Source organism: Panthera tigris, chromosome D3 (assembly GCF_018350195.1).
Source record: "Panthera tigris isolate Pti1 chromosome D3, P.tigris_Pti1_mat1.1, whole genome shotgun sequence".
Taxonomy (NCBI): Eukaryota; Metazoa; Chordata; class Mammalia; order Carnivora; family Felidae; genus Panthera; species Panthera tigris.
Window position 1 is genome coordinate 64,920,905 of NC_056671.1, and position 26,793 is coordinate 64,947,697.

Genomic DNA, 26,793 nt, shown 5'->3' on the forward strand with positions numbered 1-26,793 from the left:
TCAGAAAACCCCTCTGTTCTTTTCCAGCTCCTCACAACCAGTGACCTTGCAGCCAGTGACCTCAAAGGATTTCAGCCACAGGTAAGTGCACCAATCCTTTTATGAAGCTCAGGAGAGTGAAGTGTTCTAGTTTGGTCATGACCACATGAAGTTGGGGCCAGGGCAGAAACCCCCATCTCGGATTTACATTTTCTCCATCCAACTGACTCTGTCACCCTTGACAGTGAGTTCCTGCTTCATGTCATTGCAAACAAAAGTATCTTTTTCTGCTATCTTTCTTAATATTTTATAGCAGGGAAAAAACGTGGGCCAAGATGGCAGTAATGCTTGGTGGTGCACAGTCTAGCACAGGAAAAGGCTAAAACCAGGGAGGTAGAGGATGAGGTGGGGCTGGCTTTCTCCCATGGATTTCCCTTTTTGGGGACACAATACTCACATTTCTGAAACGTTGTGCGAATATGACTTGGAGTCATGGGCTGGTGGCCAGGTCATCTCAGACTCGTGCACAGAGAGATGGTTGCATTTTGCTGACCATGGGCAGGAAATAGGCCACCATTCTCTCTGGCCAGAGGGCTGTTTGGAGGTCATCACAGGCAGAACACACAAGGGAGCAGGCAAGGGCTCTCTGAAAACCCCCTTGGCAGCGGTAAAGATGGAAAATCACCCTCCCTGTCCCTGGAAGAGTATTACTGGTACCACAGGAACACATAAGCATCAACACACATACACACATTTACAGAGCAGACACGCTGAGATCCTTTTGTTCCTCCACAGACCCCAGTGGAGATGCAACATGTATACAAACAGAGGTAAACCCAAGAGTGACAGCTGTGGTCCTCCATCCCTGCCCCTATCCCTCTTTTAATATAAACCTTTCTGTCACTACCCAACCAATGCCCTTCCTAAGATCCCCATTGTTCTCTACCTCTGTGCGGAGACACCGTAGCTCACAGAAGAGAACATCTGGGACAGAGCAAGTAATTTTCTAGTAGCAAGAATTCCATATATTTGGTAATGTTTTCTTCTTTAAATCTGGTTCATATCCAAGAGCTCACCGTGCCCTCACTATACTTCTACATGTGGTACATCCTATGTCCCCTCATCCTGCAAGGGAACCAAGGATGGGGGTCTTGATAAGAAATGGCCCCAGATCACACAGAGAGCTGGGGACAAGAGCAAAGAGTAGAAAATGAGAGGCTTGAGAAGGAGATGGAACAAAACAAAGAGCTCCATGGGTGAGAGTCAAAGATGAATCCTTGCACTGGTTTGGGATTTGGTGCCCTTCTGTTGATCCTTGTTATCCATTGTTGATGCATGAAGTCTTAAAAGGCTTGAAAACTGATAATCACTCGTTCACATATTCATACAAACTTCCAGGTGAGCTAAGGGAATGTGAAACAAAGACGAAAGAAAATCAACATTTACCCATACCCCATCCATGGCTACACTCACATGCAGTGGCATCCCAGTTAAAGGTTCATTTTTATCTGAAGATTTATAGAAATAAAAAGGGTAAAAAAGGCCTCTGGGATGTTTCATGGCTTGGAAAGGCACATAGTAGAGACTGAGTTTACGGAAGGGGTGTGTGTATGTATTTGCCTCTATGATTTTGGCACTGATTCTTTCTGAGGTGGTCATATTCTTGGCACGTTTTTTGAGCTACATTTCTAGATATTAGATTTAAAGTGAACTATTAAAGGAAGGAAATGTTAGATATATCTGGGGTATGTCCATAATATTTGAGGCTGTGATTCTAGAAAGGCTGCTTCTGTGCTCCCACGGATAACCCCACACTAGCTGGTGCAGATGGCTCACTCTCCTGGTTCTGTCTGACCTTTCCACATTATTCCATTTGTGTGACATCCCCTGAGGCTGGAGACATAAATGCATATTTTTCACTCCTCAGGATGTGTGTTCCTGAGGCCAGGAAGCCCTGGGAATCTTGTGGGCAGAGTGTAATGCCCAGATCAAAGTTAATTCTCCAGTGTTATTCCTAAATCAAAAAGGCCCGGATGTGTCTCAAGTCAACACCACCTTTTGGGTGCTCTTCCGAACAGAAACCAAATGCTGCCCACGTGCTTTGGGCTGCCTTCTCCCAGCCCCACTGCACCAAATTGTCGGTTTCTGTTGTTATTTTCCTCTTTTCGTTTCAGATGAAACTGAGCCCCATGCATCCTGATGTCTGCAATAATTCACAGACACGTTCCCTTGCAGGAACTGTGGGGGACTTTCAGGAGGGGACCTCACTAAGACATCTAGGACCCCCCCCAGTTACATTGACAGGCTGTCAGCTTTCACAGGATTCACACTTATCACATGCATGTAAAGGGTTTTCTTTTCCTTGGTGCCTGTTCCTGCTGCAACTGTGTAAGGAAAATAGCCACAATTCCCTCCGTAATCTTTGATGGCTCTCAGTGTTGAAAGTGTGGGGCAGCAACTGTATTGAACTAAACTGTTCTGTCTCTTTGTCTCTGTCCTTTCTGCATCCAGATAAAGGAGGGTAAGGAAGTGACTGTCTTTATCCCCACAATTATTGGTTTGTAAAGACACCATACTCATTCCTGGAAACAAACACATTACTTCCAAGGACGAGCCTGATGATGGATGCTAAGGTTCTAAGTCTGGGAGGATAATGATGAGTGTTCTTCCTGGTCTGGTGTACTTGGCCTCTGGACTGCACAGGATGGAACTGTCTCCTAGAGTCAGGCCTGGGCTGACAGGTGGCTGCCATTCTTAGCTAGTTTTAAAGGCATGGGTTTTTCGGAAAAGCTTCTGAAATCCACACTTGAAGCCCCCCAGACTCTTCCCTTCCATCTGGTTCCAGCCCCAAACATTTTTATTTTCCATTATCTTGTTCTTTTGCTTTTTTGAAGAAACAGATGCACTGAGTTTCCTTTTCTTTTTGTCTTTGGATAGTTGGAAATGGGGACCCTCATTCCCTTTTGCCAGACTATACCTCTCCACCCTCCATGAGAATAAAAGCAGGCATCTCATTCCCTTTAGCAAAATCCACCAATCAAATGCTTTCCTCTCTGATTTTCTTTTTATTCTCTCCACCCCACCCCCAATATAAAAGGTATAAGTATTCACTGTAGAAACTTTCGAATGTGTGAAGGATGTCAAAAGGTACAAACTTCCAGTTATAAAATAAATAAGTCTTAGGGATATAATGTACAGCATGGTGACTATAATTAATAATACAGTATATTTGAAACTTGCTAAGATACTAGGTCTTAAAAGTTCTTACTACGAGAAAAATATTTGTAACCTGTGCAGTGATGGGCATTAACTGTTAAAAAATATAGTTTGGTTCCTGGGTGCCTCAGTCAGTTGAGCGTCTGACTCTTGATTTTGGCTCAGATTGTGATCTCGTGGTTCCTGGGTTCGAGCCCTGTGTCGGGCTCCACACTGCAGAGTGGAGCTTACCTGGGATTCTCTCTCTCAAAATTAAAAAAAAAAAAAAACCTTGAAAAAATATATAACTTAAAAAATAAATCTCGAAAGTACAGAAAAAAACATAAAAAATCTCCTCTAACTCCACCCCAGAAATATAGATAATGACATTTTGGGAGATAGTCTTACAGTCTTTGTTGTATGTCAATAAATATGCATCTGCTGGATTTTTAAAAATGTGATACCATATTTTATATGCTTTTTGTTACCTTCTTTGCATGCTTTCCATGTCACTGAAGAATCTTCTAGCAGCTGGCTCTTTTGATCTAGTTGCTGGTCCCATCATATATTTACCACCTCCCCCTTGCTAGACATCGCATTACTTTTGTAGACTGAGATCTCCAGGAGGAAATGCAAGTGCTAACTCCACTGCCCTCAATCTAGCGTCCAAGGCTACTTGGCATTTAGTTTTTTTGTTTCTCAGTTCCTGCAGGGATGTGAAGACTTGTTAAACTTTCCAGTGAGGTGTCCATGTGAATGTGCCCATGGGCATTTGTGTGCACACTTACAAGGGGTGGGGGATGTGGTAAAGAAATAACCATAGTATAGGGTCCAGACTCAGATGCAGGGCTTCACATGCCCAGCGTCTATGCTGGGAAAGTGACCTTGAAAAAACCCATTCTTTCCAGAGGAAAGAGCCCACTAAAGGGCTTGTCCCTCACCTATTTTATACAGTCCCCATGGTCTTAGAGGAGAGGAGGATACTTCCTGTAGAAAAAATGGAGTTTTACTTCAAGTGTGCCTCATGACAGAATTTTGTGGGGCAGGTGTAATAGCTGTCCTATCAGGGGTAGCCATGTGTAAGGAACTTCTAAAAGGTCCATTGCTATTATGGTTAAGGGTACAATGTAGTGAAAGGCGAGAAGGAAGTAAGTCAAGAACATATAGGAAGATATTTTTCAGTGTCAAGAAAACAGGGCTTTCTGTCATCAAGTTGCCATTTTATTCAAAGGCACCCATGGGGATCTTTATGTGGCACTCCCTGCTGTGCAAAGTCTTTCCCACAATTCCTCAGTTCTGTAATGTTCTGCCACTGATACCAACTTTGCAACCCTGGGAAAGTTGCCTAATGTCTTTAGTCCTCATTTTCCTTATTAAAGAACAAAAGTAGTATAGCTAATCTCACAGATAGTTGTAAGGATCAAATGATACAATGTTGTGAAAGCAGCCTACTGTGATGACTGCCAGCCTAGTGAATTTAATTTTTTTCTTCCATTAGAGAATTACTGGTTAAGTTATTTAAGAATTCAGGAGAAGGAGAAAATTTATCTATATAGAGTAAGCTGGGAAGTCTTCCAAGTGGAGGTGTCATTGTACCTGGGCCAAATGAGTGATAGTGAAGTAGTGAACTTATTTCAGGTCAGGGGAAGCCCAGATGAAGACCAAAAGAAGGGTGGAGATGCTTGGGAATGTTCTGGAGACTTGGAGTGAAGATAATAGTTGCAAATTAGGTTGGAACCAAATTGCAAGAACGTCTTAAATATCTGGGGTAATAGTTGGATTTTTTTTTTAAATGAGCAGTTATTGAAGTTTTCAAACTCATACAAAAGTAGGCATAAAAGTATAATAAACCTCCATATATTACCCAACTGTTATTATCTATTATCCAACTTCATTGGTTTGTTTCCACCAAAGCCCTGGTTTGTAGCATTTGCTAATTTCTGTGGTTTAAATATCCCCATCATGACCAATTCTAAGCTGCCAATGGTTTAACAAACTCTTTGTAAAGTCCTTGACAGTCAGCTTTCTGAAGCTGATATGATTGGTTCCCAGCACACTGCTGGGCCAGCTTCAATAATAATTACTATTTGCCAATCTTACTTTATACTCCAAGATATAGATATGTATATAGATATCTATGGATATATATAAATACATATAAATATATACACACATATATGTAATTTTATATATGCATATAGATTTTATATGTATATAACTATAATTTTAATTTTAATTTTAATTTTTGGGGGGGAGTATTTTTTTAAAACTCCCAGTTATGTTATTTCACTCATAAATTCTTCAGTAAGAAGAAACAAATAGTTTAAAAAAAAATACAGTCACAATGCCATTATCACACCTACTAAAAGTAACAGTAATTCCTTTGTATTTTCTGATACCAAGTCCATATTCCGATTTCTCTGATTACCCTAACATGTTGTCTTACAGTTGATTTGTTTGAATCGGGATCCAGAGTTTAGATCTTAAAATCCACCTGAAGGTGGAGCCATTGAAGGTTTGAGGATGGGGAGGAGCTGGTGCTGTGGCAGAGATGATGCTGACTTAGGTAGTAGGTGGGATGAAGTGAAGAAGGGATCCAGTAATGAGCCTGTGCCATAGGTCCATTTGAGACACAGGGAATGCAGCTGGACTGGGGTTAGTGGGACTGTTGCTGAGGGATTGAATTCCAAAGAAATTATGGAGGCACAATCAGTGGACCTGGCAAATAGTTGGCTGATTAGAGAAATAGCAGTACCATTAAGCAAAATGGGGGCCGAGAAGGAAGTGCAGGCTGAGAAGCTGCCATGTTCATCCCTGGATTGAGAATAAGTATGGCCCAGTATTCAAAAGAGAAGAGCTTTTTCATCCTTAAATGAACTTTACTCCATTTTCCTCAGGCCCCATAGTCATTTCTGCTCATATGTCATCAGGGGATGTAGAATCATCTGCATAACATCCTGGGCTTCAGAAGTCTTTAATGCAAGAACCCCAAATATTTTGTGAGGAAAAGCTGCTTTCTAGGAAGGTGTGGTTATGGAGTTTCTGAGTAGATAGATATCCTAGCTGTGCATCTCTCCATGACAGTAGTCTATGGCTCCATGATGTTCCATGTTTTTGATTGTTATGAATGGGTGCCCCACACTGAGAAGTAGCAGGGCAGGTTGGAGAGTTAGACCTTCCTCCCAGGTACTTTCTTGTTGGCATGAAATTACTGAGTTCCTAAGTTGCTTGTTGTTTCATGTGATTATGTGTTTCACAACAGAATCACAATGACCTGACTCTATTCCAATGAATACCCGCTGCCTACAAGTTCAGCATCAACAGTTCTAAAGATTAAAATGGAAGCTTTGGAAAATCCAGAGCATCCAGCTCATGTTTGACTCAACAGGAGTTGGTGTTAATACATGTTCATACTGCCTTTGGTTAAGTGTACATATGATGAGGACTTAGTAAGAGTATACTATATGCCAGAAAGTGTCCTTTGAACTTTACATGTATTATTTCATTTAATCTTTACAATATCTTTGTGAAATTAGTAATAACATCCTCACTTTACAAACAAGCACAGAGAAGGTAAAGTCACAAAGCCCATACGTGGCAGAATTGGGATTTGAACCCAAGCAGTCTAGATCAGTAGTCCTAAACCACTTCTGCTATGCCACCTTGAATCAGAGCTTATCCATGCTGTTAAGGTAAGTCAAACCCAGACTGACCACTGATAATACAAGGATAAGCAGCCTCATCTTTACTTTTGGTACATTGTGTTGAGTTTTCTTAAACTTCACCAGGTTCCAGGAAAAAAAAATTTACACATCTCAGAGTAGTAGAGGGAATCGCTACAGAGCATTGTGAACCCTTCCATCTAGGCAAAGAATTCTGTTGTTCTCATCCACATCCTTCACAAACTCCCAAGTGCAGAATTGTGGTGGCTGTTGCCCCTTTTACAGAGATGGAAACTGATCTGAGGCAGAAGGAGACAGTGTAGTCTCTCATCACAGACACACAGCAGTGGGAAAACAGGTTGGCTTGTTTTGAGTTCACCACGTAGTATCTGCTCTGCCATTTGGGGAAGAGTCCTTCCAAAGCAAGACGATACATAAGGAAGTCCCACAAGTGGTGCTGACTCCCTCCCTCCATTGCAAAACTGAAAGACACACTAGTGAGCACCTAGAGGAGGGGCTCTCAATCTTGACTGCAGGTGGGAGTAATGGGGGGGGGGCGGGGGTGGCGCTTGTAAGAACTACAGGAGCCAGGCCTTACCCCATCAATTAGTCTGGGTGGAGTCTAGATATTGGTGTTTTCAGAAGCCCACCAGGATCCAAATCAACCTCCTCATTTTCTAGACAAGGCTGCATCACAGAGGAAGTCTTGAAGAGGAGAGAAGGTAAAGGCCCCAAACTCCAATAGTGTTTCCCCTGTGTCAGAAAGGTGCCATGTGCTTCACTTGGCCCCTGGCACCTAATCTCCACATCAGGCCCCTTATCAGCCATCTCACTCTTCCCCTTTAACCAGGAAGAAACCGACTCCCAGGCAGAGGAAGTAGAGCTAACCGTGGGTTCTGTAAAGCCTATGCCTTTGCTTATCCTCTCCTATTTCCATTCAATAGTTGAGATTTGACCAGTATTTTAAACTGGTTAGTTATAGTGTTGGGTTTATGGTCTCCTCTGCTACCTAGACATTCTTTCTGAACTCAAAAAAGATATCTAAACAGATCTGGCTCTACAACACTACCCCAGGAGAGAATGCATTTAGGTGACCAGCACACCACATCCCCTGGCATCAGCAGTGAGGCTGACACCACAAGTCCTCATTGCTCATGTTCTTGTTTGATAAATGGATGCCTTTTTCTCAGGGCCTTTCTTCTGGCTTGCCTCCTGTCAGCTGCTGTGGACCTTTTCTCCTTGGTTCAATACTATTCAGAGCATGGGCTACAGAACAGTGCTGGCCAGTGTGTGTTACTGGCACACCTTGAGATACATCTAGAAACAGAATATTTAGAAACTTTTATAGCCACTTGATGGTTCCATGATATCCAAGCATGTGATCATTTGCCTACTAATTTATCTTCACAGTATTTTACCAAAGTAACCGAACAAAAATATGGGTCAGGGTAAAAACATCTGGTCATTAATCAATAAATGTTTGAGAAGCTCTGTTCTAATTATGCAGTTTCTAATTTTATCAAAAGTGTACGATCTAAGACTCTTTTTTTTCTTTGCCTTTTCCTGTGAGCTCATGTGAATATATTTATATTATGAGTAATGTTTCCCCATCCTCCCCCCAAAATGGCTTTGCCTGTAAAGCTGTCTTTCTGTTTGTAGGATACTTACACAAAACATGGATCTTTTCCCATAATTCCTAAGACAACCCACTTAATTCTTTGTCTTACTAGCCATGGATATCTATGACAATAAGAGAGCATTTTTAACAGTTTTCACTCACGTGCATATGCCTACCCTGTACTCAGCTGACACTGTTAAAACTTTTCTTACATAAAATCAGCAGCTTCATACTATAGGTATACCTTTTTTGCACTGTCTTTGTTTCGTTAAAAAACAAACAAACAAACAAAAAAAACCAGCATTGGCATTTGGTCCTGGACAGGGAAGTTCTCCAGGTGTTTCCAGAGTGTCTGGCATTTCAGTGGAATATTCTGAAGTCTTAATAAGTTCTCCTGGGATACTAAATCTCTTTAGTGAATATTTTGTTTCTCCCAAGATGCTCTGACCATCTGAAGGCCTCACACAGGTGGGCTGAACTTAAAACAAACCTAATATGCAGAAGTTCACACCAGGAAATTGATAGATGGCAGGTGGGTGTTGGGAAAGGAGGGGTTATTCATATGCAGCAAGTTTTCCCATTTTGTTAGAGGAATCAACATAAGTTATCCCTGCTAGTATATTAAAAAATGATTGAGCCTTTCAAAATCTGATTTAAGCTCAACTTTTCAGAATCGAAATATAAACAAAGTGAAGCCAACCAGTGGGGATTAACTTTGAAAATGACTCTCTTCTCTTTCAATTGTAGTCTTCTCATCTAAAAACAAAACAAAACAAAACAAAACAAAAAACTTTGCAACAACGGTGTAGGATTGGATGATTTCTATCCTCCCTTGAGACTGAAGCCATTAATCACTCTGTGACTTTTTCCACTGTCTTCATGTTTCTGGTTTTCAATTTTTTTTTTTTTCTCTCCAGTCCTTTGGCTATGGGGACTCAATGTGAGCTTCTTAAAAATTGCCCTGTAGCTCTAATCACTTAAGGCCGGGGATTCATTGATGTTTGACGATGTATCTTAAATATCTGTGTTTATTAGTGGATTGAGTCACAGCATCAGATTTCCCTGAGTCTAGATTTTAAAATGATGCATCATTTTGTTCTTTATATTTTTAGGTCTAGAAATGACTCATATGCAGGAAATGCAAATTCACAGACCACCTTAGAACTTGAAAGAAGATGTCCTCTTCATATTTACTTTAGCAGGATATTTTCAAGCCGGGCTCATGAGAAAGAAGTCCCAGCCCTCCAACTCCTTTTTTAAATGCTTTCCAACCATACTGCGTGGCTCACATTTCAACCCTCTTGTCCTGTCACCCATCTACCCAACCCCTTTCCTACCACCTTGTTCGGAACAAAAGGGATCCACTGAGAGGCTTGGGGAGACTCCCCCTACCCTGCAGGAGAAGGGCCCCTCCTAGTGGAACAGCTTGTGGTCCTCAAGCGGCGCCTTCCAGCCATCTGCTGGCTTGTGTTTGGAGGCTGTATTAAGCCTGCAAACAACCTCCATCACAGTTTTCTGATATTTCCCTGATAATGACCATCTCCTTCCCCCACTTTAGCTCTGCACATGAGCTTCCTTCCGCATCTTCCACCTTCCTGGAAATATTTATCAGAACCTTTGGGAAAACCACCAATAGGTATCCCAGGCCAATGATGCATGTGACAGAAAAACCAGATATGATGTTGCTATAATCTTTATTATTATAAATAGTAAAAAGGGGTGTTTATTTAAAAACAGAACGTAAACCTCCCCTTCTGTATCCAATATCTAACACAGAGAACATTTCCTATCAGTTTATCATTTAATAGTTAAGAGCACCAATGCTGGGCCCAAACTGATTAAGGTAGAATCACAGGTCTGCCGTCTACTAGCTGGGTGACCTCCATAAGTTATGTTACTTTCGTGTGGCCCAGATTCCTCACTAGTGAAAGAAGGGTACCTATCCAATAGCATTTTGGGGAGGACTGAATAGATAGACCAAAAGGACCATGTCTGGCATCTGGTAAGCACTTCATCAGTGTGTGCTATAGTACTTATTACTCTCGTAAGTTACATACTTGGAATGGAACCTGGACTTCTGAAGTCAGGTTTGAGCACAAATTGTAGCTGTAGGCTACAATTCGGGATTACCAAAGAATCAAAAAACATCAATAACAACAACAAAAACAAAAAATCTGGATCTCTCTTAATCTTTTCACTAATTTGTTCATGATGCTTGCCAATCCAAGTGAGCAATGGTAGTCACTCTGGCCCTGAATGAGTGACCCTCACAGGGGAGGGAGGAGGATAGAGATGGACAGGAATGGACAAGGGATGGCGAGGGACCTTTGCTAGGAGATGAGAACACCCAGAAGTGCCTTCACTGATTGCTTCCTTCTCTTACCACCCATGACACTTTCTGAATTAACATTTTCTCTCTTCCCCCTGTTGAAGTAATAGCCAGCCAGAAATTATTAAAATTATCTTAAACAAATGTCTCAAGAGGTTTTTCAGCCACCAGAGTATTGCCTCATCTGAACCCACTCCCTTGGGTTTAGTGATCCTCAGCACAATTCTGGATGTCCACTTTGGCTCTCACCCTGTAGAAGAATCATAGACACAGTGACTTATTGCCTGGAAAAGGCAGTGAGGAACTGTACCAAAAGGCATTTGGATGGGGGCTGTTCAGAGAGACTCTGTTAGGGCTTGGGGATTTGGGAGGATTTTATGTGTAGCCTTTCATACCTATAAATTCCATTGTTTCTATATTAAAAGTGTGGCATGGGGTGATTCAAGCAGCATGTGGGTTCTAGATCTTGTGGGCCTTCAGACTGACACAGCACCTGCAGAAGAGAGCCACCCTGGCCATAGGATTCCTGTCTCCGGTAAGCAGTCTATCGCTGACAGGGCAAGTAGCTTGCTGATGGAAATGAGAGGTCTGTGCCCAGACGCCAGCCTTGTCTGTACTGTGAGAAAACACAGCTGGCTAAATTTGCCTTTCCTGCCCTTCTTCTGGATAGCAGCAGAAATGCCAAAGTGAGGACTGGGGTGGGGGATAAGTATTGTATAAAGCAAAGAATCTGCATGCTTCTAACAAAAAATTCCGCGCTCAGTAAGTATCTGTAGAACCCATTCTAGGTATGCATGTGTGCACCCCAAGGGTGTAAAGAGATCACTCAAACAAAAATTCATGCATCCAAATTTGTATATTCCTCTAATGCCATCTAACTTTGTGGTTATAGTGAAGATGTCTTCTATTATTTGACTTTTTGAGCTAACAGATTTCATGAGCCTTCTTTAGTACAACCAAATCGTTGGAGGTTTGCTCTTCTTTCACGGTTGCTTTATGGTCTAACAGGAGTGTTCAGGCACCTCTGGAATTGGGACCAGAAGTACGCAGCTTTGAATTAAAGCGAAGTTTGATCCCGCTCCACCTCCAACCTCCTGCAATACTGGTGTCTTGTGACAAGAGACTAAGGCCAGGGGCCCATGAGAGAAGTGGGGACAGTGTAGAAAAAAGAAATGCCTGTAAAATCTCAGCCTGCAGGCGTCTGGAGAGACAGCGCATTTCATTCTTGATAAACTCCAGCAGAAAAGAGCAATCAGCCAAACGAGAGCTGGACAAATTAAATGGCTGAGTATTATTTCAAAGGAGAGCTCGGGCAGCATCAGAAATTCCCCATCAGCTGTAATAACGCCAATTACTTTGCCAATTGCAGATTCCACCGTGATGTGTTTAGTGCAATCAGGCGTCGGACTCTTGCAGGGGCCTGATGGGTTTTGTTTACTGTGAATGTGCATTTGTAGCGAATCTTGTGCACCCAAAGGCTTTGAGCTCTGAATGTACTTACTCCTCTCGGTCAGATTCATACACAGCTGAGGGAGATTACCTCTGAGATGGAGGCAGGAGCAGGCTGGTCAGGCTGGACCCAGTGCCCCTCTCACTGGAAAATGCCTGGATTTAAATACAAAGAGCACAGCTGGGTGTGGTAATTCTTAGTGAGTGTGGCATGGCGATCTCCAGAAAACCTGTTTAGATTACGAAACCAGTAAATAAATAAATTTTTTCTGATTACAAGTGAGGCTTCTTGGCATGTTGGAATGTTGGACAGATCACCATTAAACAGTAATAACAAACGTGAAGCTCTGGGAGGAGAGAACTCGCCAAGAGTTCATTAAGCCTTAAATACTGACAAATGGGGGTGCGGGGGCTTTCATTGTCTCCCTTTGAGAATCATTTGGTTGGATGTCAAACATACAGATCATTTCAAATATGAGAAGAGATCGTAAGAGAGGAAGATATCCCTCCTCCCTGCAGCATTTTAGCAAGGGAAATAAAATTTGGAGAGTGTACAGGAACATTGATTTTCTATTTACATTTGGCTCCATAGAAATTAATGGGTGTGTGGCTCCAGCTACTTTGGGGAGTGAGCTGTGATTCTCCATTTACACTCCCAATTGAGGAAGGCGCTAATCATGGGCATTTACTGAGCGCTTTGGCCTGACTGGCAGCTGGAGTGGAAGCTGTATCTGTGGCTGCTGGGGGTGCAGACGAAGAGCTAAAGGCTGATTTGATTCCACTTGTGCTTAGCTGTCATCTGAGGCCAGAGCCTGGAGGAGAATGGGAAGCTATTCTCTTCCCTCTGCTTTGTGACAAGCAACCTTTGTGTCATCTTGGTGTTTTTTGTTTTTTTTTTTTTAAACCTGCCTCTTCCTCCTTCCTAACTATGATAAAGGTTCCCTTGCCTGGGGAAGTAAGGATTCTCCTGAATTCAAAGACTGCTGCCATTGACTCCAAGAGAGTGATTCTGAGCTCACCAAACCCTCCCTCTCCCAGCTGCTGCTGAAGGCTCTCTGCCCACAATACCAGCATTGGGGCAGGTCCTATTTCAGATAGGAAGGCAGACATGGGATCAGGCGGGGACAGGGGATGGGTCCGTAGGATGTCAGGTTTGCATGGCATGGCTTATGCTATGGGCTTCGGCAGCCTTGCAGATAATTCATTCCAGGAGAAAGAGAGAGAGAGAGCGTGCGTGTGTGTATGCATGTACACACATGGACACATGTGTGTACACATGTTTGGTTCCCCTAAAAACTGTACTTGAACCAGTGCATTTGGTTTGACACCAGCCTTTCTGCAGGTGGCAGCTATTTAGATAACGTCCCTGGCTCTCAGATAAGAGACAGAGCTTGTCTCCCGCAACTCCCTGGGGATGGCAATGGCCCTTGGAAATTAGGAGATAACATACAAAGCATTAAATGGAGGTGAGGGCATCAAATCATGCCATGGGTACGCAGCCTCAGCTACACTACAACCTGATGGCAAAGGAAGCTGCCATGTCCGGCCTCCTCATCAGCACAACTTGGAAAGTATTCAGGAATCTGTTTGTCTTTGGGGAGATTGTTTATTCACAAGGGAACTCAGAGGACAGCTCTGGCTTGGTGACACAGCCTCCCCCATGGGCAGGGTGCTCCAAGACGTACTTCATCAAAAGTTATCTCAGTGGGGGTGTGATTGTGTGTCTGCCCCCTTGAGCCTGAGCTAGTCTCAGAGTCACTAACATAGCTCAGCCAAGAAACCAAACTCTCCTCTTGCAGCAAATAATCATCTCCCATCTTCCTCTAGAATATCTTTGTTTTTTCAATGCCATAAACAATCCAGTGTGGTAAGGAACTTGGCTCTTGTGCCCGTCTTAGTGATTCTACTTTTGCTTAAACCTGAATCTGTCTAGATTAGCTCATCAGGATGTCTGTTGATGTTTGAACTCATCCTCACTAGGGACAGGACCATCTTACCAAAAGCTGTGGCCAGAGAGACTTTTTAAAAAGATATTTAATTCCTCACTCTTGTGAAATTAAGGGAGTTAGGTTCTAAACCCATATATAGGATATGAAACAATAAAAAAAAAGCTTGTATTTATGTATGTTGACATTCTATAGACCTTCTTGAGCGCCAGAATCCTGTGAAACAGGCAAGGATAATGAACTCCACTTTACAGAAGAAAAAAGTAGAGGCTGAGGCAGGTGAAGAGATTTGCTGAAAGTCTTCAGTTGTTTAGTGGTAAAGTGACAGCAAGGATTTACCAAGACCTTCAGATTCTGAAACCCCTTTTCCCCTTTTGTTCTTTGCCCTCTTGTCCACAGACATAAGATGGTAGGGCAGCTGGTATTGTTTACCCGTAAGTGCATTTCCATGCATTTCTGTTTTATATAAAGAAGATATTTAGAATTTCTGCTAAACTAATTGTTTCCCAACAGAAAACCTAGGACCCAATGGGAGTTTGTTGAAAGAGGCACATTTCTGGTTTACTTAGGAAGAATTTCCCAGCAAGGGAAGGAACTTAACCCATTGTGCCCAGTTACTGCCTCATCTCCAGATGCTTTTGAGTGACATCTGAAAGGAAGGCAGTGTAGCAGGGGGGTTCTACATGTCCAGATCCAGGTTTGAGACCTGAGACTGAATCTCAGCTTCATCACCTCCTAGCTTTGTGATCTTAGCTGACCTCTCTGAGCCTCAGTTGTTTGTTTGTTTGTTTGTTTACGTGTACAATGGTGGGAGTAACGCTCACCTACCTGGCTTTAAGAATGTTTAAGTACACATGTAAGGGACCTAGCGCTTTGTCTGGGATAAAGTATTTTTTCAATACATGTGATTATGAGACCTCTCCAGCTTGGAATTTCCCCAAGTCATTGCATCCTATGTGTCTCTTTCCCTGCCACCCTTTCCAAGCAAACACGCACTGCAAGGTGAGGAACATCAGCGCTGGGAGGTCCTTCCAGTGGCAGCATTGAGAGCCTACGGGCCACAGGCCCCACTCCTAGATCGGGGCTCAGAACCTTTTTAAATTCACTTTAGATTCAGAAACCAGAAGGTCATTGGAAAATGGAACTGGAATCTCCAGAAAATCTGAGTAATTCAAAGTGTACCATTAAGAAAATAGTTTATATGTGTGCCAAAGGATGATACATGGGAAATGTGTTAGTGGAGATACTGTTCAAATAAAACTTCTTCCAGTCCATTATGCTAGACCCTGCTGGCATCTTGAAGAAGTCTTTACAAAAATACATGATGTGGGTAATCTGAGTCTCTTAGTATGTTGTGAGTTCATTGCCTCTTAGTATGTTGTGTCTCAGTTTCTTTGTAGCCTCCAGATGACAACTGAGCACAGGTGGAATCAAATCAACCTTCACCTCTTCATCTGCACCCCCAGCAGCCACAGATACAGCTTCCACTCCAGCTGTTAGTTAGGCCACATGTCTCAGTTTCCTTGCCAAATGAAAGAGTGTGATGCTTTAGAAGTCTTCCCTCCAGCTCTATTATTTTACCCTTTTCCATTCTATCCCATTGCATTCTGTCCCTTCCCATCCCATCCCAGCCTTTAAGAGGTCAGACTTCCAGAGACTATAAAGAGTATAAATGAACGTTTTTAAGAATAAGTATAGCTCTTCTATAGCTCACTGCTTGGGAGCACTGACTACTTATATTTTTATTTCCTCTGTCCAAGATGTTCCTTGACCCACGTGGATCAAAACCTTTCCTGTTTACTTTTTGATGCCTGCATATTTTTCCCAGTACTTTTTTAAATGAACTTTTATATTCATATGTAGACGTGGTTTCAATTTAAAATTAGAATCTGTAGCCCTTGGGTCTGCATAGATGCCTTTTGTGGGAAGAGTCCTATCACTTTTCAGGTGTATTTGATTCCTCTTAAGCTTGAAATGTCCTTTCCAAATATGGAGAAAACCTCATCTTTGGGAGTTTCATTAGCTTGGCAACCTCTTCTCCTTTTGAAAATACTGGACTGTACATTTTACTACTGTTGTTAATTCAAAGGATGCCAGCTATTCTGTTTAATGCCACATATAAGTGACAGCTTTCTAAAACTCCCAAAGAGTTCCCATTAAGCACCTCCAAAGTGACCCTCTAATTCCTGGTGAAAGATTTTCCACACTGAACTTAGCAAAGACCCTTGGTTTGCAGTAGACTCTCAGGAACATTTGCTGAATGAATGAATGAATGAATGAATAAATAAATTGGAGAATGAGTGAGTAGTGTCAAGATGTGGTATTTGGGAAGAATTTGGAGTTGGTATGAGATACAATTGGGTCTGAACTTTGTTCTTCCTTTTAGTAGGTGTATGATCTTGAGAAAATGACCTAACTTTGGTTTGCTCCTTTGTCAAGTGGGGACATGAACTCCCTTTGAGTGTTACTAGAAGGATTAGAAACAACCAATGTAAACTGCCTGATACAAGGGAGATGCCGTTTAAAGAAGGCTTTTTAAACTCTCCTACCTCATGCAGTGCTTGGCACCCAGTGAGCCTTTAGGAAGTGTTTGATGACTGAAGAGAGCCTAGCACCATTCATCTGAGGCCATGAGTCATCGGCATACAGAAGTCACACCTCCTTCATCAACTGGGATGCTATTCTCAGTTGGGGAAGTCCCCAGTCTCCTGATTGGCACATCAGTCAAACCAACCATGTGTTTATAGCTCTCTGTCTATCCTGAGCATGAAAAAGATTACCTGGGGTTTCCCTTCTTGAAAAGACTAGAGACTCCTACTTTTAGGGCAGTAAAAGCAGCTCCCATAAGATGACAGAACAGAGGGCTTTTCTCTGTTCTCACCTAGGGCTCAAGTATGGGAAAGCAAGGTGGAGTGTGCAAAGACTGAGGCCAAGGGCTGTGTCAGGTCTCCAGGATAAGAAGACAGTAGCAAGTACTGGCTAGGATCAGTTATTCTAGGGTGAACACCCAGGGTGGGTAAAATTCTTGGACTGCTAACTACAAGAGGAGTCATAGGCAAAAAATACAATGAGCCAGTAGCCAACCCTTTCCAGGATGTCCAGGACTTAACCAAGTTTGGGAAAAATAGGTGGATGTCAAAGGCCTAATCCAGGGTGGTCAAACATAGATCACATAGAGTAATGGCAGCAGGACATCCAGTTGCAAATATCAAGAACATAGGCTCCAAGAAATATAAGGGCTCAGTAGGAAGAAGGTAGGTTTCTTGGGTGCAAGATAGGAAAGCCAAACTAGAATAGATCTTAACCAACAAATAAAATCATTTTCTGGGCTTAATAAGGAACTTACACACTAAAGGGACATCTGGTCTCCATTCTAGATGACAGGCAGCCCCAGCCTCTTCCTTCATGGAGTAGTCCAGAGTACTGGTCATATTCTCTGCCAGGGAAAATGATCAGTTTCTACACCAAGCTCCCAGGGAGTTGAGTTGTATAGGTTGACGCTGCAGCCATGCACTTCAGTTGATGAGAAGTAGAGCTAATGACACCCAAACCAAGGATTTCATCCCCTCGTGAGCGAGTTAGCTCTGCCTGCGTGAAGGTGTGTTCTTAGTAGCTCTTCAAATGTCACATATCGGCCACTTTTAGAACACACTCAGGGGTTTTGTTTGGTTCAGGCCAGTGCTTGGAGGGATATTTTTACTGGATCCCCCTGAAATAGTGTTTCGAAGCTGATACAGTTCTCTCTGTTCTTTAGCTAAAGATTTATCTTCCCTAAAGCTTTATGAATTGAATTCATACCAAAAGGAATAGGCTTCCCATTGGTGCAAAATAAAAAGTTATAGAGCAGATAAAGGAGCTTTGTGCTTTTATTAAAACGGTGACAATCAGCCTGTTCATTTCCTCAGACTTACCTTGTCTACTCAAGGCCTAATGCCCCTCTATTATGTTTATCCCTCATGTTGACTTATACGAGCAGTGACTGTCATTGACATGGCCACTGAAGATTAATAACATCAATGCCACTGACAGCTTGCCCAAGGGTTTGTAGCATAGAAACTGATTGATAGTAAATTGGAGGTCCAAGAAACAGATACAAAGAAAGAGGGTTTGGAAATAGTTGACAACCAATCCTTCCTGGGAGTCAAATCAGCTGACTGCTTTAGTTTCGAAACTTTCTGCTTGGGGACTAGGGAGATGGTTTGATCCATGTCCCAAGTGATGCCCACCCATTCTCTCCCAATGTGTAAGGAGTCCCAAATAACACCCGTGGTCACTTGTCAACCAGTGGAAGCTTTTCTCTCTCGTACTTTTTTATTCTAGAAGTAGAACAGCCAGCTGATTTCATTTGCCTGTAGGCCTTAATTGACTTGAAAGTTGAATATCTTCCCTAACAAACTTCTGATTTTTTCCCTATTATTGTAAAGCTGCATCTTTCCCACCTTTTTTCCCTTTAGCATTTCAAAACAGAGATAAACAATTCTGCTGATGCTTTTAGGATTTCTCTGATTCTTTCATTAATCTCCAGGGACAACAATAGGTCTCTAAAGGCTTTAAAAATGTTCCATTTTCTTGCCAAACTAGGAGGAAAAGAATCAAAAGAGGAAGTTAACTTTGTACAGAGATGTTCGTTCTTCCTCTAAAAGTTTAAGAGCTGTCATTAAAAGCCTAATTTATCACCCCTACTCATGCTTGCCCTGAAAACCAGTAAACAACCAAAAAATGACTTGATCAGTTAACTTAGACTGTTTTGATTCTCTGCAGAGCTCAGTTTGGCCCCAGTCATGTGGTGAGTGTACCTAAGAAACACTGCCTATAGATGCTCAAGTCATTGTCTGTCCCAGAGACCACCAAGCATCACTAAGGGGTGGCAAGAGTGACTCCAAGATACGAAAGCACTGATTCTTCACTTGAAGGAGATGAAACTGAGGTCCTCATTTGTTACATTCTGCTGTGAAGATCTTAGCAGATTGCTACTTTAAACTGTTGAAGTGGGGCCTTGTGGTATACAATTAACCCGGGACACATGACAGATTTCATATATAAATGAAATCTGTGTGTGTGTGTGTGTGTCTAGGTACACATAGAAGGGACAGATAGGTGTCAATAATTCATTGCTGTCTATGTAGAGAAGCCTTATTCCACAATTTTGACAAATAACTGGTCATTAGAAACTCTTCTAAAATTCCAATTTCTTTGAAAATCTTCTCCCTCTTTATTGGGTAGTATAATTTCCCCCAGCATTTAATAGAGGATTTGTTGTTTTATGTGTTCTTATTCCAGTAGTTTTTTATGTGGAAAGCAGGAGGAGAACACATTTGTAAAACATAGAATGGTTATTACTTCTATATGTTACCAGATTCTTCTTCTTTCTGGATTTTGCTCCATCTAAGAGATTATTCTGTTACTCTCTGCCCAGTGAGGAAATTTTAGCAAGATGGGGAAACTACTTCCACAAGAATCTTAGAGCACTCTGAGATGTTTGTGTAGATTTGTTAAAAATGATACATTAACAAGCTGTTATTAGGACACATTTGCCCATTTTTCTCTGTTCTTTAGGGAATTCCCCAAAGTAACCTAAACCTGAAGCTAGGAAAAGAAAAGTGAAGGGGTGACCTTTCGACTGTAACTTATCCATCCTATCTTACACTTGATAGTTCTTTGTTGCTTAAAAAAACACTTTCCGGGGCGCCTGGGTGGCTCAGTCAGTTAAGTGTCCGACTTCAGCTCAGGTCATGAACTCGTGGTTCGTGGGTTCGAGCCCCACATCAGGCTCTGTGCTGACAGCTCAGAGCCTGGAGCCTGCTTCAGATTCTGTGTCTCCCTCTCTCTCTGGCCCTTCCCCTCTGGAGCTCTGTCTCTCTCTCTCTCAAAAATAAATAAACATTAAAAAACTTAAAAAAGCCACTTTCCTAATGATTGTTGCATTTAGTTTTCACATCAAACCCACAGCCTAGTTAGGGTAATTATTTATCCAAATTTTAACACTGAGGAACTGAAAATCAAGAGATTAAAAGATTCTCCTGAGCTTCCAGTATTGGTTAGCAACCCTACTAGCTTGGAATTTACATGGGTCTTCTGATTCCAAGGCTAGAGTTCTTGGCAAACACAAAATGCCAACATGTTGAAAAGAAGGAGAAGCACATCAATGCAAATGAAATAAAACAAAAGCACTGTATGTACTCATTCATTTGGTCATCTGTGTTTGATCTACACTTTATCACACATATTCAGTCAGCTAATTCTATTAAGTGCCTGCTGTTTGTGAGGCATTCAAGGAAACTGGTTCGAGAAATAGACCTTCAGTTGAATGGAGTCCTGATTTATTTGTTTTCTTTCCGTAGACTTAATTGCAGGTAGAAATGCTCATTTATATATCCTATTCTCTTTACAGATGCGGACACAATCCTACACTATAGGCAATGCCCTTGGGTCTGCCAGGTCAGAGCAAAGGTGTGCAGAAGCAAAGCAGGATGAGTTGGATCTTGAAGATAGAGCAGGATTTTAATGGAAAGGGAGAGTGAGATGAGGAGGAGAGATTTATAACAAATACGTGTTGTATCTTCTCTGGTCTGGACACTGTGGTGGACTTTTAATATTCTGATGTGATGCCTGGCCTCCCAGAGCAGAACAGACATTAATACTGGGGTCAGAGACAGACATGAAACACGCAAGTATAAATGTAGTGTCCATTGCACTACTTCTTGCCAAGCACTTCCTGATCCTTTTCCTCATAATCCTTTTTTCCCACCTGTCTTCCTCCTCCTATCCAGATACCTATGAGCATAAGGCAGGAGTGGGATAGGGTATCATTATAACATAACCCAACCTCGGCTTGAGAGGAAGTCATATAGTGGGGTTTTGTTCCAACTGCAGTTTCCTGACTTGTCCTGAGTGGGTCTATTCTACCTAAGTGAGCCAAGGTTCCTATAACTGTGCAGTTAACACAAGCTATGAATGTCCTATTCCTGAGACCAAATTATATGTCTGAAGCCTCTGTGATCCCAATTGACTATAAGTATTTGTCAGATTTCATGGGCTACTGCTTAGGCTTCTGTTTTGTTTTGTTTTTCTTCCCCCTGTTTACCTGACCGATTAAGAGTCCTACTTCAGAAATTCCAAAAGATCTTGGTTCTGTATAATGGAGGCATTTTTTTCTTCTTTAGGTCACATGTCTTTTCACAGCAATTTTTGTCTTAGACATCATGAGATGGGAACTGTAAAAGACATTATTTTTGAACATTTGAACATTGCTTTTCATTTTCTCAAAGGAGTTTGCACATGATCGACAAAGACATATTAATCAAACCCACCTACGAGATGAGAAACCCAGACTCAAAGCTGAGGGGAGGGGGAAACCCTGGGTACTCCAGTGCGAGAAAAAAAAAACAGCAGAAATTAAGCTCAAATGTCTCATAAAATGAGTCCTGAATAATCCTTTTACATTCAAACATTTTGACAGTTTTTAGGCATGAGAGGGAGTGAGCAGTTTACAAGGAGCCCAAATTATCTCCAAATTGTTTGTTTACTATTAAATAGCTAAAACAAAATGAAGCAAAACAAAACTCCCCTGTCTCTTCACTGTAGACAAGAAGAAGTTCTACTGCACAAAGACCAAGCTGTTTTGTCAGTGAAGAGTTATATGGCTGCCCAAGTTTTGATTTTGTGGGGAGCTTTAGGAATGGCCATGTATAGGAATCAAGGATGGGAAGCAAAATGTCTTCTGGACATCTACACAGACTTTCTGGGTTGTGTAGACAGGTGCAGGCAGCATTGAAATAACGTCACTTTGCATATGTGTGTAGCTTTGGTTCTTTTAAAGCCCATTTATCTGTGGCATCATAATAGAATTTTAGCTCTAAAGAGGCTCTATCTGATTTGATCTTTCTACTAATTCAGGAATTCAACTAGGCACACCTACTAGGTCATCTCATCTCTGCTTGACTGTTTCCAGTGATGAAGAACTTCCTGTTGGGCCAGGCAACTTATTTTGTGGCTAGACAGCTTTTATTGTTTGGAAATTAGTCTCTATATAGAGTTCAAGTCTATTTCATTGAAACTTCTATCTACTGTTCTATCGTAACTCCTACACACTAATTTGTCTTCTTCAGCCACACAATAATTTTTCAGCCATTTGAAAGCAGTTATCAAGGTTCCCCTAAATCTTCCCATCTTCAAGCTAAATACCTCTTGTTTTTTTCAGGCAAGCCTTAAATGATACAGTCTCCATCTCCTCCTCAGTCCAGTTCACCTTTCCCTAGAATAGACTCTTCTGGTGTCTCTGTGACTCTAAAACAAGGTCCTCAGAATTTGGCACATTATTTTAAATGGACTCTGGCCAATGTTATGTGATTGTTAGCAGTATCCACTGAAATTTTCTACTTAAAACTTCTGCCATCTAGGATTATCATGACTATTTCAGGAACCATTGCTAACTCAGAAAGAGCTTGTGGTCAAATGACATCACCAGTCTTGTTCCCAGAACAACTTGGAGTCATTTCTCCCCATTCAATTCCTTCCATCTTCTTAAAAACAAATAAAAAAAAACCTCACTGAACAATTTGGTAGTTAGAACAGATGCTATCACTTCGATTTTAGAAGGATTAGATAACCTTACTGACTGCTTACTAAACCTAGGCATTGGTACTATTCTAAGAACTTTTCGTATATTAACTCACCAAATCCTCAAAATAACCCCTGAGAGTAGGTACTGTGAAGGCTCTATTTGAAAGATGTGGAGACTCAAGCATGGAGAGGTTCAGTAATTTGCCCGAGTTCATACAACCTCTGACTAGGGGAGGTGAGATTCAAACAGACTGGCCTAGAGCCTTCATCCTGCTCTCTCGGTGCACAGTTGGTGGTCAATGGAAATAGACCCTCAGTCTCCTGGCTACTAGAGCTATGTTCTTTCCTCACCCCAAAGTCGCCTTCCTGTAGTGGCAAAAGTCTCTCACTTTTGTTCCTTATATTAGATTTTTTTTTTTTTTCCAAATGGAGACTCGTGATCCATTAGCAGATTGTGAATTCAACTTAGTGGGTTACTAGTTGTGGAAGGAGGGAAGAGAGGAAGGAAGGAAGGAAAAGAAAGGAAAGAAAGAGAAAGGGAGAAAGAAAGAGAAGGAGAGGGGAATGGAGAGAGGTGGGGGACGGGAGATATCAAAATGCATCATACTAAGGAAATTTTGTTTCATAAAAATTTTATTGTACATGAAACACACACAAATATACACTGCTATGTGTATATAGAGTCACAATAAAAAATGTAGTTTTTATTGTTTCCTATGGTCAAAGCAGTTAGGGAGGTGCCGCCTATGTATTATATATGCCAGACTGTCCATTTCTTTATTCCAAGGTCAAGCAGACAATAGGGCACACCTAAGTTTTAGATCTGCAGCCAGTGAGAACGTAAAGTTGCAACTAAGCTGAAAGTTTAAGCAAAGAACCTTGGAGAGCAAAGAGGTGATTGGGGACTGAAATTAAAAATAAAAAGTTGTTCTAATGACAATTGAGTTTCCATTCAGTAGCCACATACATTCCTAACTCATCACCTCAAGTAAGTCACTTCTCTCCACAAGCTGTTTGCCAGAACCAGCCAGAGAATTCAGGAAATGCTATTCTTCTCCTTTGTGAGGCTTGGCAAAATGACATTAATTTATCCAGCCATGCAGGAAGCAATTGTAAATATAAATGTATTTTACATATTCCTCCCAGAGGAGACTTGCAGTTTGCCTCCCTAGCAAGCAGGGGATGCCTAGACTCCTCATATCCCTGGTGACTTTGCTTGGATCGCTTTTTCTTTTTTTTTTTTTTTTTCTTTTTTTACCTCTCTGTATAGCACTGTCCGTAATTGAGGTAGTAATACTGAGCTTGTTGGATTGTCATGAAGTTTCATTTGTATGCGTAAAAGAACCCCTTGATGCTCAGTTACGAATCATAAGGAGGAAAAGAAAATTATTATGTTGATTAATTATAGGCACATAGAATTTCTGTCAGCTATGTCCACAGTGATATGTAGATTGTAGACTTAAATGTATTAACTCTCCATGGTTGTTTCCAGAGTCATCTTAGGCATTTGAAAAAACACATTCTCCCATTTCATTCAATTAAATAATGTGTTGGAATGAAGCAAGTGCAGTATTCAAATCTCCATGAATCAACAAAGGGCCATCAAGAGAATCTAAATGGATTTCAGCTACGAGAACAGATCATTTAGACCCAATTCACCATTGAAAACATAAGTGAATAATTATGATTTCACAACAAACACTGTAGATAGAAGTCTTTAACCAAGTCATGGAGAATTTTGAAAAATTAAGACCTGAAGAAAGTATCATGAATTTTGAATCTATACTCCCTCTCTGAGTTTGGTCCTCAAATATAATTAGGTATTATTCAAGTGGTGTTCAGTCTTGTCTGATTATGGTTACGGTACGAAATGGCAATAACCTTTGACAGAAGTGAAATGGCTGCCCGAGGTGTCACAGCAAGTTGTTGGAGAAGGTATTTGGACTCACACATGAGTGCTCTTTCCACAACCCCATGCTGCCTCCAAGTGGGAAGGTGGCAGTGGTGTTAGGATGTAATCACTCCATTAATCGCCATTTTTTATTCCAACTGGACAAGTGGCTAAGAATTTTAGGATGACTTCTAAACTTAACAACGTAGTGTTTACCATATCATTTGAGGACCAAATGACTTCTCTCCAGGGAAACTAAAATATTTAGTTTTATTTATTTCAGCCAATGAGAAAAAAAAACATTCGAGATGCATTATAAGCTATTTATTAATATCAAGTGGCAAATTCAAAGACCTTTTTAAAGAGATTTGGTGTGGTACTTAATATAATGGTGGGGCAAAATCAATTCCCCATTCCTCCCTGTTCACCTCACCCTTCCTACACATATTCCCTGACAAGAACATCATTAGTCCATCAGTGACAGCGTTTGAGAGGAACGTACACTCACAGCAGGGCTTTGTGGATACCACATTCCTGGAACATCTGATCCTCTTACCATGGCTTATTGTACTTCACTGACCACTCCTGGCAGGTGGGATGAACAGGGTGGTGTGGGAGAGATGATGGGAGCAGGCTCTCAACACATGGAATCTTTGAATCAGAGTTGAAAGGTATCTGGGAGATCCCCTGTTCCGACTTTCCATCTAATGAAGAACTCCCTGTGACAAAAGGACAGTCTGCCTCTTCTAAAATTTCCAGTAGCTTCTTCCATTTCTGAACCATTCTGATTTTCAGGAAAAAAAAAAAAAAAAACACTTCATGTTTAGCTGAAATCTGCCTCCTGGTACCTTTCACCTATTGACTTCTTTCTGCCCACTGGAACAAACAGGGTAAGTCCAATCCTTCCACGCCTTGGTCTTTCATATATGTGAAGAGAACTGTCATCCTCCATTGTCCCCACTCTACATCCAAACTTTGATTCTCCAGGCTGAATATCCATGTTCTTCCTCCTGTTCCATCGTACCACTTCCATCACCATCCCTATTTGTACGTCTCCTCCTCTTATCTGGTTTGTTAGTGTCCTTACCCAACACTCTTTTGGTTACAGATATTTAAGCAGCTATCAATCCACCCGAATGTATCACCACACACGTGCACATGCGCGCGCGCACACACACACACACACAAGGTTCTATCAAGACTGTGAGGCTTTATCAGAAATGTTTAACCAGCTGTCACTCAGAGCGTGTTGGCTCACTCCTGTTGGGACTCTGCTTCATTTCTGCCTGGGCAGCTGTGCACTCCTAACTTCTGATTTTCTGCCTTTTGCAGAAGAGAGCTGCAGAGGTTGAGATTGTGTTTGAGCTCCAGAGTTGCTGCATTTCTCTACTTTTAAGTTCTACAAAGTCCATTTGGGGCTATTTGAAACCCAAATTGTTGAGTTATATCCCAGTCTGTGGCCATGAACCTCACCGTGGGCTGCTTCCCGCTCCCAAACTGTAAGCTGAAGCTTCAGGGCATCACTGCATCTGAGAAAAAACAATCTGGGACTTTCTGTATATTAGAAAGGGTGAAGATCTAAAGCTTTTGTGGAGACAATATGGTGTTTCTATTGATCCATGTGAGTTGAACATATGGAGGCTCTGAGAAAAAAAGTCTGCCCTATTTAGCGACCCGGGGCTGATGAGAAGGTGTGTTACAAATCCGTATTCCTCCCAGCATGTGGTCTGGGACACATCGACTCATTTTACTGATGAGTTCCTCGAATCAAGCAGGGGCCATCATCTCTTACCAGTTTATGGCATTAATTGAGTTGTGTGAGAAACACTGCAGGTGCATCTGTGAGAGGGAGAAAAAGAGGAAACACTGTTCTTGCTCTCAGAGAATAGGTAAATAGAAGAGAGTGAGCAGACGTGTAACTGGCAGCAGATGAACAAGAGCAGATGTGCGGTGGTAAAACAAGGTCATCTTTTTAGACGGAGGTAATGCTGGAAGACAATCTAGTCCTGAGCTGTGAGCTTTTCCTCTGAGTTGTGGTTACCATATTCACTGAACAAGAAACACAGACCCATGGCCTGAGAAAGGATGTGGTGAATTAGTATAATTTGGATATTAAAACATTGAGATTTTTAGTATCTGCCAGTGGTATTTGGAGATAGTGA

At 41.7% G+C, this 26,793-nt stretch overlaps 1 protein-coding gene across 3 annotated transcripts in view; it reads left to right on the plus strand.

Annotated features, from left to right (window-relative positions):
- SETBP1 (SET binding protein 1) overlaps positions 1–26,793 on the plus strand; it is a 370,870-nt gene that overhangs the window by 188,841 nt on the left and 155,236 nt on the right. For all 3 annotated transcript variants that reach the window (XM_042963012.1, XM_042963013.1, XM_015536870.2), the window contains one exon: positions 28–81. In XM_042963012.1, the coding sequence (XP_042818946.1) occupies positions 28–81 (54 nt within the window). The remainder of the gene's footprint in view (positions 1–27; positions 82–26,793) is intronic.